The 20,194-nt window shown below is 53.9% G+C and overlaps 1 protein-coding gene across 2 annotated transcripts in view; it reads right to left on the bottom strand.

Annotated features, from left to right (window-relative positions):
• Positions 1–6,216: 6,216 nt before the first annotated feature.
• Positions 6,217–20,194, bottom strand: part of MYO18A (myosin XVIIIA) — a 96,218-nt gene continuing 82,240 nt past the window's right edge. For both annotated transcript variants that reach the window (XM_079724719.1, XM_079724720.1), the window contains 4 exons: positions 19,385–19,570; positions 18,859–18,998; positions 14,766–14,888; positions 6,217–7,608 (listed from right to left, as the gene is read on the bottom strand). In XM_079724719.1, the coding sequence (XP_079580845.1) occupies positions 7,464–7,608; positions 14,766–14,888; positions 18,859–18,998; positions 19,385–19,570 (594 nt within the window). In that variant the 3' untranslated portion in view covers positions 6,217–7,463. The remainder of the gene's footprint in view (positions 7,609–14,765; positions 14,889–18,858; positions 18,999–19,384; positions 19,571–20,194) is intronic.

Genomic DNA, 20,194 nt, shown 5'->3' with positions numbered 1-20,194 from the left:
CCTAGTCCTCCCCTTCTGAAACCAATACCTTCTCATTTTCCCAGAGAACTCACCGGTCAGTTGACTCTCTGAAACAGCGAAAATACTTTTTCCTTAAGGGGCTAAACCTTCTTAGATGGAGTCAGGTATGAGAAGCAGGAATCCATTAGCCAGGCACAGTCTGGCCATTGAGTCATGTCCACACTTACAGATCTTAAAAAAAAAAAAAAAAAAGTATAGAACCATAACACAAATATCCTAAATGACCTTCTTGACTCTCGGCTTCTCCTCACCCCACTCCATCACCGGTCCCTTCATCAACACGAGTCTCCTTGCCTAAACCTGTCACCTGCAGGGCTCCAGGCTGCATGGGAGGCCATGTCTGGATGCTCTTATCTCCCCCTCCCCCACTGCTCCTCTCCCCTAAATACCCTGTTCAAGTTCCACCCTCCAATCTGTTCCTCTTCCAGCTTCCATTCTCAGCCATGCCAAGAGACGCCTGCTGCTTTAAGAATGGCTTTCCCTGAGCAAGGGATCTAAGCAGTTTCTAAGCAGCTTTGCCACATGGTTTACCCCCTGCCCAGGGCTACTATTTCTATATATGCAATGCCGGGAAAGACGCTACTCTTATAGTCACACTAATATGACAATTTGGGGCCTTCTTTGGTGTTTGACACAGATACACATCTGTACTGACTTAAAAGAAAAATTGTATGAAAACTTTATTACAAGCACAGATACTTCATCTATAATCCCACATCCCCAAACAAAGCTATTTCTATTTTTCAGAAGTCTCTTCTAACGTTTATCTATTTATCTGTTTTCACATGTACTTTTGTCATGTGTACATGTTCCCTTAAGAACCCATTGAAAGGGCTTAAGACTGCCTCACTTTCGAGTTGGTTCTCTAGGCTTATTTTGCCAGTGCCTGGGAGCAGAAGCTCCTTTTCTACTCTTAAATCCTGTCCAGTGGTTCAGTATGTGGTTCACTGGAAAGACCAGCCCCCACAGATGAGCTCCTGGACACTCAAAAGCAGGCCATGGACCTGTGCTTCTAGTGCAGAACCTTCCAGGGCAGTGCCACTCACTAGGGTCAATCTCCCTTGCTCTCCAGAGGACACTATTCCCATGGGGGCCAGAAGCAGCCCTTAAGCAAGGGTGCCAACCTGTAACTGACGCCAGTCCCCAGGATTAAATATGAGCCATGAGGCCTATTTCATCATGTACAGTTTTATATTTGCCTCATCATCAGTTGTTGACCTGTCTTTCAAAGAGGTAAAATTTCTGAAGCTATTGGCTGTATTCCCGTACCAGGATTTTTTTTTTTTTTAATTCTCCACTTTCAAATTCCCTAGTGTCCTCTCTTCCGCAAATCCTTTTGCTTCTTTTTCTAATCTAGTCAGATCATAGATGTGGCACAAAACATATAAAAATTTACTAAAATGTGGAAACTCTTTGACTCTTAAACCACCTCAAATATAATTCACCTGGATGGTGTCAAAACTTAATATCCTTTTTGAGGTTTTTTTTTTTTTTTTGCCAAACTGTCATAGCTGACTTTTGATATCTAAAGCAAATTCTATCCACGCATTTAAGTATTCCGCTGGGAGATTTATGTCACTGACTTCAATTGCAAAGCACACATCCTTTTTGGAATCTCCCTCATGTATATGACCCATCACTGGAGCTGACACTACAGAAGACTCAGTTCTCTGTAAAATTCCTTCTGAATAAATCTAGCATCCTTGTTAACTTCAAAATGGCTACTGCTCTGGAAATCACTCCTCCCAGATCAAATCCCAGAGAATGGTCTGGATTGTTCCATTGTACTGTAATGAAATTAGATTGAGGTGAATAGAGCTTAAAATATGCATTCCAGGCCATGTGGAACTGTTATTCATATTGTTGGCACCGTTGTTGAAACACAAATGTGATCATGTATGGGGGATGCTCTGAGAATTGTTAAGGAGCAACACAAATGTGAGGTTGACATTTCCCCCCCAAATTGTCAAGAAGTGCTTCCTTCCTAAGGGCAGGCCTTGGTGAATACCAGGCACACAGTGATTTGAGATGAGGATCATGACAGCAATTCTTGGCCTTCTCGCCTCCCTCTTCACACTCTGACAAGGCCAGAGTAGCTCAAAGACGCCTGGCCAGTTGCTGGAACCAAGCTGAGGACCCTGCTAGGCCGGATGTCACCTCTCTGAGCCTGTTTCCTCACGGGGACAATGACACTTCACAGAGTTGTGATAAAGGTTAAATGAGGGGCTTCCCTGGTGGCGCAGTGGTTGAGAGTCTGCCTGACGATGCAGGGGACACGGGTTCGTGCCCCGGTCCGGGAAGATCCCACATGCCTCAGAGCAGCTGGGCCCGCGAGCCATGGCCACTGAGCCTGCGCGTCTGGAGCCTGTGCTCCGTGGCGGGAGAGGCCACAGCGGTGAGAGGCCCGCGTACCGCAAAAAAAAAAAAGAAAAAAAGGTTAAATGAGATGCAGGCAAAGTGTATAAGCACTGGGGACATAGTAGGTGCTCACCATGGTTATATTGATCTTGTCCTCCTCATCCTCTGGGTCACTACTGACAAGCCGGGCAGGCCCCTCAGCCCCAGTTGCCACACAGCTTCAGCTCCTGCTGAGGACTTCCAGCAGCCCTTAAAAGGGCGGGGAACAGTATCGTCGGGTTGCTGCGCGAGGAGACCTGTCCTTATGCTTCTGGAATCCTTCAAGGGCAACGCCGACAGTCGGTCCTGTCACAGGCTCAAGGACCGTTAAGGGGCATGGCTTCCGGGAAGAGCGCGGGGGCGGGTGGGGGACGGGGCGGGGAACCTCCAGGCGGAGGCGGAGCCAGAGGTTCCGTGCTCCGGAGGCCGAGGTCATGCAAATGAGATATGAATATGCTAATATGCCCGGGTTCCCAGTGAACCGGAGGGCGCCTGCCTGGACAGGTAGAACCAGCCAGGAAAGAGGAAAGGAAATGAAGAGGACGCGGAGGCGCATGGGGCTGCTGGACGGAACCAAGCCCAGACAGCCCTCGCGCTGGGAGGAGACGTCTGTCTTCTTCCGGCCCCACTAGCGCCACCCATCGGTCCCTCCAGCTCCTCACCAAGGGTGATAAAAAGGTGGGGGTGAGAGGTTCTGTTGGCAGCATTGAGGGGCTCTGTCCGAACCTAGGATCCAAGAGATTCTTGCCAGCAATTCCACCTTGTTTTACAGATGGGGAAACTGAGGCCCAAGAGGTCAAGGCTCTTCTCCAAGATCTCAGTGCCAGCGGCAGAAGCGCTCAGTTTAGCAGGTTTTATTCGTCTGGTTTTGTTTTGCTTCCACTAGGGTCGGGGGACACCACTCCGTAGGTGAAAGAAGCAGCAGCCCCAAACGTAGCAGAACTTGGTACATTACCAAGCATGTCCTGGACGGCCCACCAGGCTGGAGGATTTAGAAAAGAAGACTTCCTGGGGAAAGATGAAAGGCGTTGGGGGTGGCAACCAGTAGCAGTAGCAGGCAAGTACAAATGATCATAGACTGGTCTGGAATACGTTGCTATGTAAAAAGTGTCGCAGCTTCCCCGAGAACCAGCTCGGAGGAAATGAAAGGGGAACACAAAGGATTAGGGTTAGATTTAAGGCAGCACTTTCTCCCAGGGGTGATAATGGGGCCCTTTCTTCAATGACCAAGGAAGGCTGTGGACTCACCCTGTCCCTCCCACTTCTGAGGCCTTTGGGAATCCATCTCCCTCCAGTCCCACACGGGCCTGCTTGGAGGACAGGAGTGAATGATTGACTTTGAAAAGTCCCCATCACTCAGGTAGGAGATCCTTCGCCTGGATGGGTCTCCTGGGCTCTTTGCTGAGGGTGAGGACAGCAGACGCGCTGGCTCCAGGGCCCTGGGTGGGGAGAAGCAGCAGTCACGGCATCTCTTGCAACACACTCCCTGCCAAATGGATTCAAATTGGCTTGGATATGAACATATGATTAAAGGAGAGGCGCGATTCCTTTATCAGGAGAGATTAAAGAGCAGCATCTGCGCAGCCTAGCTGGGGGACAATTAAGGAGCAAATCGCTAAGTGTCTGTGCCACCAGGCATGGGGGTGGGGCACGGGGGAAGGACAACTGGGATCATCTGCCAAGAGGACACAGGACAAGAGGTAGTTCGGGAGTCACCATGTGCTGCTGTCGTCTCTGGGCACAGACTGGGGACCTTGGGGAGCCTCACAGGGTCCCCCCCAACGCCTCTTATCCAGGATTCAGAGCAATCCTGAGGGTCTGAGATTAGAGAGGAAAATCTAGCGAGGAGGCTTCGAGCCTGGCACAGGGACAGATTTGCTGCCTGTTTTGTGGGAATCACTTACATTTTAGGGACCAGAGCGACCATGAGTGCACAGGTGAGGGCAGGAGCTTACAGAGCTCTGAAGGCATACCCCAAACGAAGATGGGCTCTGATGGCCTGGCAGGTCCCTGGACTTCCCTGAGGAGTTTGTGCAGAGGGAATTGCCTTCCTCCCAGCCTGGAGCCCAGAATGCTGGCCGAAGGCCTCAGCTGAAGCTTGGAGAAGTGTTGGTCATGTGAGGTGGTGTCCAGCTTCCCCAGACAGCCTGTGGAGTTCCCTGCCACCACCTCTATTTCCCAGCCTCAGGGCCTTTGCTCAAGTTCTTCTTTCTTCCCAGCACACCTATCCCAGCAATATCTACCTGTGGAAGTGCTATCCTTTCTTCAAGCCCCAGCTCAAAATACCAGCTCCTTTTAGAAGCCTTCCCAGTCCCTCCCCACCCTCTCTCAGTGAGAGTGTCTCCCCTCATAACTTGCCCAAAGCAACTTCTTTGTCCTTTTATGTCTCATGTAATTATTTCCAAAGGGATCTGCCCTAGCCCTAACACACGAGCCCCTGGAGGACAAACACTATGAGGTACTCCTTTCTACTCACCCAAAGCTTGCACATATTAGGAGGCTAGACACACATATTTTTTTGTGTTTAACTCCTCCACTAGAATATCCGCTTCTTGAAGGAAGGGACCTCACCCATCCCCAGCACTTAGAACAGTGCCTAGACCATAGCGGCAGTTATGAAATATTTGACTGTTGAGTGAATGAGCAGATGAATAATACATATTTTCTGACTTGAACAAAGCCCTCCGCCCCAGGGAAGGCTATTAGAGGTTGATGCTGGGACTTTCTATCAATGATTAACCAAAGGCCTGAGTCAGTGTGGGTGAGCAGAGTTGGGATCTTGTCTGTAGGTAGCAGGGACTTTTGTCACACTAGCTCCTGGGAGGAAAAAAGTGCACCGAGCTATCTGAAAGCAGGAGTAAAAGATGTGAGTGACAGAACTGAACACGAGGAGCCAGCAGTTTAAAAAAAAAAGTGACTTCACTTTTACTACCTTCTCTATTCCACCTTGGGGGCAGTTTCTTTTGTTCAAGATGCAGCCACTTCACACTTCTCTCCCATTCATTTTGGGGATGACATTTCCCCCCCTTCCCTTTCTTGCCCCTTTCTGGGTGGGTGACATCACCAGAGCGTCAGCATCAGGCCTGATACCCTTTCTTGCCTACCTGTCCAAACCAGAGGAGCCTGATCGACCAGCTGTAAATATTTCATGCACGCAGGGATTATAACTGGTCACATTACAGAAGGTAGAGGAGGAGGAGGGAGTCATTTGTTTCTTGCCCACTGCCTCTCAGCTGTCAGTGAGGGAACCACGTGTGGCCTGGGGCATGAAGGCAGAGACTGAGCAGGGTGGAGAAGACAGCACGCCCAGCCTATTCAAGTTGCCCTGTGGCCAATGGGGTTGGAGGCCAGAGAGAGTTCTGCCAAGTGTTGATTAGAAAGTCATCTTTGGGATGACTAAACTTAAAAAAAAAAAAAAAAAAAAAAAGAGAGAGAGAGAGAGAGAAGATAGGATCTCTGTAATTGGCAAGATTTAATAATCAGAGGGACCTCAACATTCCCAAGTGGAGGCCAGGGTAGGCCAAGGCCTGGACGGCTCTGCCAACCTGAATTACAATCCACGGGCTCTTAAAATAAAAGGTGGGGTTTGTGTCTTCCTTGACCAACCCTCTCATCCACTGCCTCCGCCTGCTCCAGATGACCTGCCAAGCTCTCTGAGCAGCACTGGTCTGATGTGGGAGCAGGTCAGGGATGAGGGTGATTCCCCCAGGTCCCCACCAGAGTCCTCACTCTGCTCCCCTGTGACCACCCCTGGACTCTACCTGAGCCTGAAGGAACAGGCAGGAAAATTGGCAGAGCCAGGAGAAAAAGGACATTTATTTCCATACATCAGGTAAGCAGGGGAAGAGAGCACAGCCCAACGAGTACAAACCAATTGCAGGGGAGAAGGGGAGACAGCAGATGGGAGCGGCACCAGGCACTGCCCTTGGGCCCCCGTCTGGTGGTGTTGGTGGGATGATCTTTAGGGTGGGAGCTGGGACTGTCAGTCTGCATGTTGTCATGTCTGGTTTAAGTGTGTGTGGGCAGGGCGACTGGAAGAAGAAAAATGACTCAGGCTCAGGACACAGGGTGAGGACTTGCATCTAATACACATCAGTACCGACCAAAGCTTCCATCTTCAGTTTTTCTGATCACAAGCCCTCAACCCAAGGCCTTCCCTCTCAAGCTGAGCTTGTGATCCAGGCAACTTGGACAGAGGGGGAGGGAGGCAGTGCTTGGATAAGCCCTGAATTGGCATTAGGTGGAATGGGTTTACTCTTCAATGGGTCATTGCACTTAACACACTGATGAGACAAAGAAGGGTAGGGGCTGGAAGTTCTGGCTGGTACAGATGCACCCCCGTCTGTGTAGGCCTGCTCAGCTCGAACCCAGAAGCACCTGAGAGCCCCTCCCCACACGGACTCTTAAGAACCTGGGCCCAGCTCTGCTCACGGGTCTCTCCAGCTGCACAAAGAAAGGACTGCTCTCTGAAGAGTAAAGATGAAGCTGAGGTTCCCCTAGTCATCCCCGGTGCGGGGAGGCGGGCCGGAGGCCACCACAGCCCCCTCCCCCTCTCAGGGATGCAGCTGTGATGGAGAGGTTGGGTATTTAAATTAAAAAGTAATAAGACAGCAGGCACTGAGAAGAGAAAGCCCTCCCCCAAGTCATGGGGAAGGAATTGCTGTTCCCACCCCAAACTCCTCCCCATGGACCCAGCGACCCGAGAATGTCCCAGTAGGCAATCTGTCCACCGTCCCTGAGCAGGGGGAGGGGGCTGAGATGGAGGTCAACTTGCTGGCTCTATGCAGTGCCAAGCCACCTGCCATCCACGGTGGCCCAAGGCAGGAGCAGAAAGTTCTCTTTTCAGAACTGCTCTTCCCTCCACCTCTTCCACGTGGAAACATCAGATACCCACAGCCTGGGAAGCCCCCTGACCGAAGAGGGTCGGGTGTTTCCCATGCAGATCAGCAGTCAGGTGGGGGAGACCTGTGCCCCGCCATTTCCCGGGAGAGGCGCCGTGGCAGCAGTAGGCCGTGGGTGGGAGGGGTGCACACCACTCCCCTGGGCTATGCGTTGGTCTCTGTCTGCTTGGCCTCTGTGTCGCTGTCACTCAGATAGTTGTGGGAGTATCGGGGCCTGGAGGTGCTGTCGAGAGGGTCGTGCTCGTCATCTGACCGGTCAGGGGCAAGGGACTTCCAGTAGCTGGTGGGGCTGCAGGAAGAGAGGAATGAGGTCACAGAGGAAGGACGCTCTTTACCTTCAGCACCAAAGCCTTTGGTCCTGGGGAGGCCCCCCCAAACCCTGTCACAGCATTCCCCCAAAGTCACAAATTGAGAACGAGAAGACTTCCCTAGCTTCCCCAGAAGATACTCAGAGTAAAAGAGAAAGGAGCACATCGTTTTGACTCTGAAGCCTTTTACAACTCCGAGGAAAGCAATGCTGAAGAGCAGTGGGTCTCGAACTTGAATGTGCGTTAAGAATTGGCTGCTAGATCCCCGGGTTCTTCCCCTGAGAAGTTTGGATTTGCTAGCTCTTGGGTGGAACCCAGGAATTCTGCATTTTCAACTCCCTCCCCAGAAGATTCTGATACAGGCAGTCCATGGGCTGCATCAACTTGGAGACTGCAGGTCTGGTGATTACACGACTACAACCTGTCTTAGTAAAGTTCCTCCCAAAAAGGTTCCTTCTAAGAAGGACGGGCTTTCCCCATTGAATACTCCCAGATCATAACCCTTCCTCCTAATCAGGCTTTCCTAAGGCCGGTGAGAGTTTCTGCCCTTGACCATGATATCATCTACTCACAAGGAATAGAGACTCAGGATGTAGGAGCTGGTAAGACCTCTGTTTCAGGGTGGCATAGTCATCCCTTTCTTGGTACCATCATCCAACCCCAAGGCTTTCATCAGGCCACTGGGAGCCTCGTGCTCTCCCCTGACCAAGATATGAAGAAGCATTACTCCCTGGATGGAGCAGACGCATGGCGTTGAGCATGGATGGGATCTCATTTCCACCTCTAGTCACCTTCTCTCTTCTTTCTTTTCCAAAGCCTTAGAGCAGCCTTCCCCTGCCCCTCCCACCTCCACTGCCTCTGCCAGTCCAAGTGCACTGTCATTTCAGCAATGTTGGAGAAAATGCAGCCCAGGGTGGCTCCACCCCTACCAGTGCCCTGCACTCAATGGGCCCCTCCCTGCCCAGTGATCTCAGGGACACAGCCCTGCTTCCAGACCCTAGAGAGCTTCTGCTAGGATAAACAGGAATCCTGTGATCCCACTGTCTACAATTCTGATTTAAGAATCTGAGGAAGGCCCTTGTTTACTAGTGCTTTCAAAGTTCTTCTATCTCCAAACCGAAACAGGAGGACACAGCGTTCTGCAAGAAAGAACCACATGCTCAGCTTTTCCAACTGTGTTGAAGAAAGGATTTCATCACTGAGTATTTCCTGTAATGTGAGACACTGTCTTAGGCACTCTGGATGTGCTATCTTATTCTTCACCACATGATATGGCATGAAGAAGCTGGTTCAAAGAGACGAAGCACCTTGCCCAAGGTCACACAGCCAGTATGTAAATCTGAACCTGGGACCTTAGACCTCAAAGCCTTTTGATGACTCCACCTTGCTGCCAGACCGGTGACCTGAGGAGAAAACCAGATGAAACCTGCATTCTCCTCACTGGCCTGGGCGAGAGCCCAGGGGGTGTGTAAAGACAGGTCTCTCTTTCTCTCTCCCTGGGGAGATGGAAGAGTCTGATAGAAGAGCCTGTTCAATTATGCAAAACGGTTTAGGAATGGGGCAGTCTGGTTAATAGTTATCGTATTTCTCATGAACGAATTACCATTTTTAAAGGAATCAGAATAGCACAGAACACATTTAATATAAACTAGTCTGAACATAAATGAGTTTTACTTTGATGGGCCAAAGGCACTTAAGGACTCTGGGACGTCTCAGGGACAGAATTATAAAGCTCAATGATGACTGTGCAACATAGAAAAAACTGGGGTTATTTTAGCTTTTGGATTGTTTGAATTGTGAATTAGCAGGAGCCTGATTTTATTTTCATTTTTTAGACAGAACTTCTGGGCACTCAATGCTAAGGTCTGCTGTTGGGCAAAGGAAGGAATGGCTTTGTGGAAAGACAGTGGGGTTATTTTGTGGGGAGACGGGGGTGAGGTGGGTGCCAGGGCTGGGACCCAGATGCAAATGGGGTGCTCCTTTCCATCCTCACACCTCTCCTCAGAGTGGAGCTGCAGACCCCACTTTCATATTCCTGTGCTTGCCAGGCAGACACCTGGATAAACGACAGCTGGGTTTCAACACTGTTCCATCCAGATGCTGGGTGCAGTGGCAGAGGCAGCTGGGAGCGCTAAATGCCAGGCCTCTCTCCCCTGCTCTGTGCAGCCACAAGACACCCCTGCTCCCACCCTGGGTGCTCTTTAGCCAGTTTCCTTTGTGGCTTCTACAGCCACAGCTGTCGGAGAGTCAACAGCAGGCAGCTGGCCCCCTTCCCTGGGGCAAGAGTCAGGGCTGCAATTTGAACATTTTAACCACATTGTTTCAAAAGCTTTCCTCCTCACAAGCCAGCGTCTCCTGCTCAGCACTGTCACAAACGATTTGGTTCAGAAGCTAATTCCCACTGGGCGAGCAGCCCCCTCCCCTTGCCTTTGCTATGGATGCTTTCGTGTTCTGCGTTCTTGCAGGTCCCCATCACCAGGTGAGAAGTTAAACTGCCCCCACTCTTGGCAGTTTATTCACCCAAAGCCAGTTCATGCTGAGTCCAACTAGGTCCTCCCTCCCCTGGACCTTCTCTGCCAGCTCTGTACTGCTTGGCTAGCTTCTGGCTTGGTGCCCACTCTGGCCGCAGTGAATCCAATCCTTGTTGGAGGTGGCAGTGTGTAGGGTTTCAGGACTACTGCTGTCTTCCTGGTGGACAAGGACTGTGCTGGTGGCTGAGGCAAGAAACGGGTTTTCTGTGTTTTTGTTCTTGCTGGGTCAAGGGTGATGATGGGCTGAGTCACTGGGGTCTGAAATCCACCAGCTGCCGGTCGGTGTGGGATGGCCTGCCTAGGCCCACGTCTCCCTCTTCAGGTATTGGTACCGTGCTCAGAAGGGCCTGGCCCTCTCTGCTTTCTAAACCTCCTCCCATGGCCCGTCAGCTGACTTCCCGTGCTAGGGGAGCAGGGTGCTCAGCAGGGCTGTGGAAGGACGGGCTGAGGTGGTAGACACAATATCAGGACCCCTGCCTTTTCTCACTGTGGTGCTGACAACAGCTCCCTAGTGCAACTGAGATGCGTCCTACTCTTCCCAGAGCATCCTGCAATCATCTGCCACATGGGGGGAGTGACAGAGCAGGGGTAAGCCCAAGGGCTTGGTTTCAAGAGCAGCTCAGGGCCCACAGAATCTGAGTTGGCCATGAGCCTGGTCTGGGTTCAAGTTCCACCTCCCCCATACCATCCCCCCAATCCCATCCCATCATCATCTCCAAATAGCTGCAGGTAACATTCACTTCCATGGGCTCCATTCCTTAAAACAAGACTGGTCTCTTTCGGTAGAACCCAGCCCAAGTCAGTGTGCTTGGGCAGCTGCTCCACTGCACAAGAGGCCCACTAGCACGCGACAGGTGTGTGTGTTAGTTCATGCATCTAGGAAACATTGCCCGTGCCCCAGGGGGCTGCGCTCTAGGGTCATACCTCCTGGGAAGCAGCAAGCTTGCCCTGGGAGGGTACCATGCCAAAAACAGCTTCACATAACCAGGGTGATCCAAATGTCACCGCCCACCAGGGAAACTGGCAACAATAGTATTCCAGTGAGTCAGTCTTCACCCTTCTTCCAAGTGGGGGTGTGGGCATAAAGGGCCTAACAGCTAGATCTCCCTCCCACAGGGAGAAGGCTGGGGGAGGCAGGAGAGCCAGGAGGGGGCTGTCACTCAGCAGCTGCTAATTTCTATTCATTAAAACTTTACAAGATGAGCTGAGATGAGGTGACGCTCATGTGTGGGCTTCGGGTAGGAGGGGTGGGGAGAGAGTCAGGCATCTCCAGGTCTGCTGCAGGGTGCGGTGATGTGGGCGCTGCAGCCCTGTAAGCCTTGCACTCTTAGGCTTGAGACGCATGCCAGAGAGGAGGGTGACACTGCAGGCGGGGGAGAGCTGAGCAAAAGGCCCCTTAATAGCTGATGGCCAGTGATGTACCAACCCACGCCCGGGGGTCAGCTAGAGCCCTTTCCTGGGCCCAGCGTGTCTGGGTCATGGACAGAAGTTCCGTATGGGTGCTGCCAGACACATACAGGAAACATTTTGCCCATGTGCTCTGCCTTGGGTCGTATGGAGGAGTAGTTAAGGGCAAGCTGAATAGACTCCATTCAGATCCTGGCAACATCACTTGCCAGCTGTGTAACCTTGGCAAAGAACTTCACCTCCCCGAACCTCAGCTTCTTGTTCTATAAAATGGGGCTAATCGGACATTGGTTATGGGGTTAGTGTGAGGATTAAATGAATAAAATATGGCACGTATCTGGCGGGGGGGTGGGGGGTGGTCCCTGGCCCAGGGTTAGGACTTGATAAGTGGGAGCTGTGACGGACATCACCAGTGAGTTCAGCTGATTGGGCTCAGGGCTCAGAACGACTGATCAGCTCAGCTGGCCCCCGGCTCTCTGAGGTAGCCAGGAGGTTCTCCGAGGCCATTCCCGCGAGGAATGCAGGAAGGGGCCTGGGTGGTGGCGGGTGGGACGGGAGCACGTTAGTTCACACCAAGCGGCACACATCATGCTCTGCACTCCACGCCAGGTGCCACCTACTGCACTAGTCGCTCTCGGGGCGGTACAGGTACCGCATCATCAGGCTGTCCACCTCTTTCTTGCGCTTCTTCTCCTCCTTCCGAGACTGTCGGCGCGCCTGCCCAGCCTCCTTGTCCTCCGCAGCCGGGCCCTTCTTCACGCTCGAGCGGCTGTGGCCTGAGACAGTGGAGCCACTGGATGTCGACGAGGAGGACTCGGTCTCCGTCTCCGTTCTCTTCCTTCTCGATTTGGACTTCTTCTTGCTTTTTCGAGAGCTCCCCTTCTTCCGCCGCCTGTGCTCCGAGGAATCTTCGGAGCTGGAGCTGGAGCTGGAGGTGCTCCTTCTCTTGCTCCGGCTTTTCCGGCTGCTGCGGGACCCAGAGACGTCCGCAGCAGAGGCTGAGCGGCGGATACTGGTGGCTCGCTCCGGGGGGTCCAGTTGGGCGCTCCGGGTACTTTGGATGCTCTTCCGGTCCTCCTCCTCAGAGTCAGGCTCCAGGCTGCTCCGCTGGAACGGGACGGGCTTGTAGCTCAAGACCTCGTGGATGGCAGCCTCCAGGTCTGGGTCTAGGTAGGACTGACGGCTGATGGGACGGACACTGGAGCCGAGAGGCTCATCCGTGGCGGAGGCGGAGGCGGAGATGCGGGGCTGGGGTGGCACCGACAGACTGCGGGCCAGCGACGGGTAGCTGTACTGTGAGTGGGCCTCACTCAAGGCCACACTGGCTCCATCGTCCCACTCATCCAGGCAGCTCCGGCCCAGGGACAGGTGGGAATCGGGGCTCTCCCGGCTGAGGGCTGAGGCCCGGCCCAAGGAAGGGCTGAGGGTCCTTGACAGGCCGTCGAGCCTCGAGGTGCTGCGGCGGGAACTGGGGGAGCCCGACAGCGAGAAGCTCATGGAGGAGCAGGCCCCATCCTCGCCGGAGCCACGCTGTGTGGCCGAGGAGGCCCGGCTAACGGCCGCAGAGACGGCCGAGGCCCGGTCAAAGTCTGAGCCCCACGGCTTCTCCAGCCCCCGGCTAGAGCAGCCCCCGACCCCGGAGAAGACGGAGCCGCATTCCTCAGGCTCCTCGGACTTCCTGCCCAGGCCCAGCTCCTCCCTGGGGCCCCCACGGGCCTTCCGGGGGGGCCTCTCGGGGGAGGCTGGCCGCTCGCGCAGGGTGGTGAAGAGTGAATCCTCATCCCCGGTGCCCCCGATGGAGTCCTTCAGGGTGAGCCGCTTCCGATAGCTCAGGGAGCTCAGCACGGAGGCCGGCCCCTCCTCCACCCCCTTGCCTTCCTTCCCCGGGGTGTTGAGGGCCGCTCTGCTGTGCGGGGGTGAGGCCGGGGAGGAGAGAACCGGGAGTGGATTAGCAGTAGCAGAGAGAGAATGAGGGAGAGAAACAAGCATTAAACGTAGAGAATAAAGACACCGGGGGAGGGAGAAAGGAGAACTTGGCAGCAGCCCTGGCAAAGTGGCCGTGAGAGCGTCGGAGGAAATGAAGCAAAATAATTTGCGTTCAGTGAAAATAGCTTCATGGAGAATGTCATGTAAATTAGACTATTGTTCTATTTCATCACTTTTTCCCCTCGAAAACGTTTAGTTCAATTCATTTCATTGGCAACTACCTGGAGCCTGGTGCCGTGCAGTGGTGAATGGCAGTGGGGTGGGGAAGGTGGCATTATCTGCAATAGCAAAATGGTGTTTGGCCGAGTAAATTAAACCAATTAGCGGGGGCCGCTGGGTGCTTGCGGTGAGGGGCTGGACTTGGGAAGGGGCCTCAGGGGAGCTGGAGAAGGAGAGGGATTACTTTTTCTACCCAGCTCACCCAGCGCTCTCTGGGAGGAGGTGGAAAGGCGTGCCCTGGGGGATCAGGATGGCTCTGAGTTGGGAGGGGGGAGTCAGCAGGGAAGTGGCCACAGGAGGGGTGGGAGCACAGGACCCGGGCTGGCCCGTAGGTGAGGGATGGGAATCGGAGACCTGGATTTCAGGGGGAGCTGCCTGTGTGATCAGAAGACTGTGACTGGGCTGGAAAATAGGGGAGCAAGTTCCCCCAGCGGATGGGTGTTAGCAGAAAGCATGGTGGAGGGTGAGTGAAGAGACTAGAAGAAGAAGAGAATGGGCAGAGAAAGACAGAAATGTGTCTGTAGCTGTGACAGGGAAGTCAGGGGAATTGGGGCCTCTTCTGCTGCTATTCCTACTAAGACCTCAGAGGTCCACAGCCAGCCTGGACTGGCCTTGTCCAGGGTGTGGGATCCAGAGTCCCCCTGTGCCCCATTTCAGTCTTGATTCCAAGGGCCCAAACCATCAGGTAGTTCGTTCAACATCTGTTGAATGAATAAGTGGGGATGAAGTTAAACTTACACCAAACCAAAGCCCTGAAGCCTGGTAGGAAAACATTACCTCGGAAAATTAAGGGTGCCGCAGACCCTGACTAAGAAGAAACCAGGCCTCCTGTGCTCATCTCACGTGCCAGGGGCAGGCCTGGGCCCCTCACACGCATACCAGGCAAGAGAGAGACGCAGGTGGCGTGAGGCCCACCCTCTTTGGGATCAAGGCGCTGCTCATCCATCCCTGGGGCATGAGGTGGCCTTTCCTCCCACCTAAGGCCACATGCTCACCTAGAACTCTTCAAGCTGCCATCATCGGAAGCCGCCTTGGAAGGCCCCTTGTTTTTGGACAACCATGACTTGACCCCGTCGACCCGGTCCTCTAGCTCCGAGTCCACATCTGAGTCCCCCTCGCTGTGGGATGAGGAGCAGAAAGATAGGCAAGGCTGGGAAGAGGTGATCACCTGGTGGCCCAGGAGGCAGCACAAAAGTGGCAAAGCAGGTTTGTCTTGGGTGGAGGTGGGATGCAGGGCAGCATGCGCATCAGTGAGTCAGAGAGCACAAGTGAAGTTAGATGGAGGAGCGCACCATTCACAAGGACCCTGCCCCGCTCAGCAGGCCACATCGTGGGACAGCCACCGAGAAGACCCTGAGGAGCATGGAGGCACCTCCACCCCACTTTCTGTGACAGGCTGCTGTGCAGCCAACCAATCCAGTGAGAACGACAGGGAGACCATCCATTCATCAATTACAGCTAAATGGCTTTTGGTTAAAAAGAGGAGTCCTGGGCCCTTCAGCTCCTCCCTGAGGCCTATTCTGCTGTTCTTGTCTGCCTGTTCCCCAAAATGTGGCTACAGCTGCTGCCACTTTCCATGCCTTCACTGCAAGAGCTGGGCTGCTGGTGATGGAACAGAGAAGAGAAGGGCTTCATTATGACTTCAAGTGAGCTTGAACCTGGAGTCTCCTGAGCTGATGCAGTGCCAACTTGGGCACTATAGGCCGTATCGCAGACCCATCCTGCGACTCCCCTTGGCCCTTAAGAAACAGAAAGGACAAGGCGGGGACCGCAGCACTTCCCGAGGGGTTCGTAACAGCTTCAAGATTCAAGCTGCACCTGGAGACCCAGTGGGGCCCAGAAATCCCAGACGAGGGCTCTGTCTCTCCCAGTCTCCTCTTCCACCCTCAGGAAGCCTCCAGCTCTTGCTCCCCCAGGGCTTTTTTCTGGCCAAGCTGGCCTGAGCCCTCTCGACTTGCAAGAAAGCCCAAAGGAGTCAAATTCTGATGCTGGAATCACAGTGACCTCCTCACACAGCAGCAGGGGCTTGGAGATAGCTTCTGAGTGAGACTGCTTCTAGAATTCTGCAAAATGTCTGCTCACCAAGTTCCCTGCTGTGGATATGCTAGGATTTCTCCTTGATATAAATTTCCTTTCATCTGTGTCAACAGAAGCAGCCCCATTCCTGAATTATGTTCTTGAATAAATAGCCACACAGGTGTGCACATGTGCGTGCACGTGTGTGCGTGTGTGTACGCACACACACACACACACACACACACACACAGAAGAAGCCACCAGACTCTGTTCTGGGGATGAGACAGCATGACTGAGGGGAGGGGAATAAAGAAGCATATTTTATGGGCTTCCATCAAATACAGAATTATAACAAAGACCAGGCTGGCTGATGCCCCGGTTAAACAGGAGTTTAGCAGACAGCCCCGAAACCGCTAATGCAAGCCCTGTGCCCGTTCGAGCCTGGCAGATTTACTACGGTGCACAGGCCCTGTAGAACACCAATACCACTTGACTTATACACCCGTGCAAAAAACCTTCTCTAGCTTCAGAGCCTGTAATTTATCACCGCCGTTCATAACCATATTGATTGCCATTAGAAAGGAGGTGCTGTATGCATCGCGAAATCTATGTCTACATGTTAAAAGCGTTTCTGTATAAATCTCCCTTAATACTGTGCTGTTTACTGCTTTCATTAGGGTTATGGCAACAACAACTGTATCTCTAAGTAAATCGAAACATTATTTTTCTGGCTGCCTTAGCACACTCGCTCAATAACTTGGAGCAGGGGCCCAGAGCTGCTGAGGAAAAGACCCCCTCTGCCGTCAGCAGGAACCTGGCTAGGACTGCAGGCCCTGTGTGCCTGCATGAGTGCACGCTGGTGTGTGTGTGCGCGTGTGCAGTAGTTTAGAATATGATCTGAAATGCGCATTTTATCAGTCCTCGAAGCTCCTCCAGCCCCAGGATGGCAGGGCTAGAACACACAGGGGACAGACAGTCATGGGCCCAGAATATGAATTTGCCTCCTGACATTCAGAGCAGCGAATGGGTTGAGAAGCTGGCCTGCCCGCCCTTGCCTTCCCTTTAGTTTCAAGCCTATAGAGGATGTTTGGATTCTTTTCCTTAAACAATCAGGCCCGTAAACAAACTCCAGGGGCAGGCAGGCTTGGAGGGCAGTTGAAATTTTAAATGGTCGGAATTAAACCTCACGTCAAATACAATTTATGTCCAGGCTCATGTGCTATTAGTTAAATGGGAGCTGAATCGCGGGGGAACAAACAAACGGAGACAGAACGGCAGGGGATATTAATTGCGTGTGACAACTGGGCTCCAGCGGCCCTCTATCACTGTTACACACTATTACATTTATCATTAGCTCTCACGGAGTCCTTTGCGCTGCCGCCAGCCCATCCTGGCCAGTGGAGGAGGCCTGCCAGGCAAGAGAGAGTCGGGGAGGAAACCCAAAGTGGCGCTAGAACAACCCACCTCCAAAGACCAGCCCTGTCGGACCTGAAGGAGGATCACCCCGATCTGCCTGAGGGCCCGCACATCTGCCCCAGCTGCCCAGCTCCCACCCAGAAAGAAGGAAACGGACAGGGGGTGGATTTACTGGGCTTCCCGCCACCCGACTGACAGCAGCACAAATGCCTGGGGCCTCCTTCAGCCCAAGGTGCCTGCGGAGAGTAAAGTAAACACATCTGGCTGTGTTCCCTTCCCCTGCCTGGATGCTTTCTCCCAAAAAGTAACTGTTAGATGCCCCTCACTTTCTACCCTTGTCTGCCAAAAGAAGGTGGCGGACCTTTCAAAATGAAACATACCCACTTCTTTCAGGCAGCTCAGGCTCCAAAGGAGCCCAAGGATGGGGAGAAATCCAGCCCAAACAGACGTTTCCCCAGAGAAAGAGGCCGGGAAGCGGCTACGCTTGGTTTCTGATGGGGCAGAGGCTGAAGCTCAGGAAGGCAGGCTGTGGGTACCACCCAACGAGGCTGAGCTCTCCTTTCTGACGGAGCCCCCATCCTGCCGACCAAGGATGTGGGGGCCAGGGAGCCTTCCAGGTGGAGCACCCTCGTTGCCTGTGCTCTACAGGGCGCGGCCTGCCCCCTTGCCTCCCTTGGGACAGAGTGAGCCGTGTTAGCGTGAGGGACTAGCTCAGAGGAGGAGAGGAGGCTGTGTGTCCACGTGCGACATGCAGCAGGGCGGGAGCCCAGGGTTAGGGGGAGGTTAGACACCACGCGAGGAGAGGCAGAGAGCGCGTGCGCTCCAGTCCTCACGGTTTATTCTTTCTTTTGTGATACTTTGTCACCATGTCCTGCAAACTGGAAACAGAAAGAAAATGGTGGGCAAGGGTGCGGGAAGAACACAGAACAGTCAACCAAGGTGGACCCCTCGGCTGAGGACCCCTCCGTCCTCAGCAAGACAAGGCTCTGGCTGGCTGAGACCAGGAGGTGCGACAGCGCTGTCCTCAGAGGGAGGTCCAGGCCGCCTGGGGCACCATTCCCCTGCCCTCAAGGAGCAGGCTCCCCGGGCATCCCAGGAGCAGGATGGGGCCTCGGCCTTCAGCTGGGATGGGGGCAAGTCTTGGGGGGTCTGCTCAGGGCAGCCTTGGGAGCTTCTCCAGGGCCTGACCCCACCCCCACTGCCAGTCTGCCTGCCTCGTGACTTCCTCCTCGGCCTAAGACTACAAATCTCTCTGCTAAACCATTCCCTGGGTGGGTCTTATGTGAGAAAAACTCTGGCATGGTAACAAGGCACCAGGGCCCTTAAATCTCTGCTCTCCCCAGAGTGGGGCAGGCGCCATCAGAAATGCAGCTAAATGGGGGAATAACTCATCTTGAACGGGCAGAGCTGGAGAGCCAGGTCCCTGGGAGGCCTGGGGAGAAGGACAGGGAGGAAGTGGGGAGGGTGTCTCACCCGGGCAGCAGCTGTCCAGCCCTCAGCTGCTGCAGGACAGGGTCCATGCTGGGGTCTGGCAATGAGGGGAGGGTGGGCTGGAGGCTCAGTGGTGGGGAGACCCAGACTGCAGCTGTTCTACCTGGTCTGGAGGCAGTCAAGAGGGCCTCCGAGCCGGCCACGGTTGCCATAGAGGCCCCTCACCTGTTGATGAGGTCCTCGTTCTCATCACTCTCCATCTCGTCCTCAATGGCGGCCTGCAGGTCCCCGATGCGCTTGAACGCCAGTTTCAGATCAGCCTGCAGGCTCTGGTTAGCAGCTTCCAGACTCTCCAGATCCATCTCCTAGGAGGGAGAGGGGGCAGTCCAGTCCACAGGAGGGCTAGTCTCTCACCCAGCTGCCCCAGAAAAGGCCGGCTTCCAGTCTCTCTGGGCCAGGCAGCAGCTACGTGGGTGCCGCTGAGAACCTGCAGAGCTTTCTCTGATCTGCTGTTGCTGGGCTGTTGAGGCCTGGCCTTGCCTGACGGACACTCTGGTACCACCCTTGGCCCCTGGCCTGCCCTTAGGCTTTGTGGACTGTGTTCTTGACATGTTCTCTTCCCTCTAATTCTGGTTTAGAATTTAACCATGGTTTCTTTGCAGCCCACCTCCACAAGCCCACGGGTGAGGTGTGTGCTTAGCAGGTTCTCAGAGGGCTGCCAGCCTCAGGCCTCGTGGGTAGGGGGCATTACCAGTTCATGCTTCTTGCGGCTCGCCTCGGCCTCCTTCCTGGCAAGCTCGCCCATCTCCTCCTTGGTGTCCCGGAGCTGCCGCTGTAGCCGCTTGTTCTGCTCCTTCTCCCGGTTCTCAGCCGCCGTGCGCTGATCCCGTTCCTCAGTCAGCTTCTCCATGTTCTCTTTGAGCCGGCCGGCCAGGCTCTGGACAGGGAGGTGGGAAGAGAGACCCATCAGCCAGGCAGAGAGCGGGGTGTGGCAGAGCTCCAGAGTCAGGAGGCCTGGGTCCAGCTCCGGCTGCCCTGCTCACTGGCTGGGTGGGCAAGCAACGAAAGCCCTCGGAGGTGACATCCTTTGTCCTTCTGTAAAAAAGGGAGAATAACACCTATTCCCCAGGGGTCTTTTAAGGCCCGAATAAGGTAATGTATGTGAAGGGACTCTGGAAGATGAAAAGTGCTATTATCATCATTATCACCACCTAGGTCGGAGGAGAGCTCTGGCTAGAGTCTGGGCCTGTCCACACTGATGCCATGTGTGGGGCCTCCACGGGCAGCAGGGTTTCCCTCAGAGACCCTAAACCCAGAAGCTCCAAAAGCTAGGGCCTGTGCTCAGAAGTAAATGGCTTTACTGAGAATTCTGGATTAGGAGGAGACTGAACAGTCATCACATGCCAAACACAAAGCCATTCCTCTAAGCCTGAAGAATCTCTCTTTCCCCCGAAACGTGAACACATTTTTCCCTTCTGCGCCATAGGACGCTGAGCAAAAAAAGCCCTGGAGATTGGGGCAGAGTGCGAGGGAAGACCGCTGCTTCTGGTCCTAATCCTGG

Source organism: Hyperoodon ampullatus, assembly GCF_949752795.1.
Source record: "Hyperoodon ampullatus genome assembly, chromosome: 19".
NCBI classification, from domain to species: domain Eukaryota; kingdom Metazoa; phylum Chordata; class Mammalia; order Artiodactyla; family Ziphiidae; genus Hyperoodon; species Hyperoodon ampullatus.
This window is presented reverse-complemented; position numbering and strand designations above follow the sequence as displayed.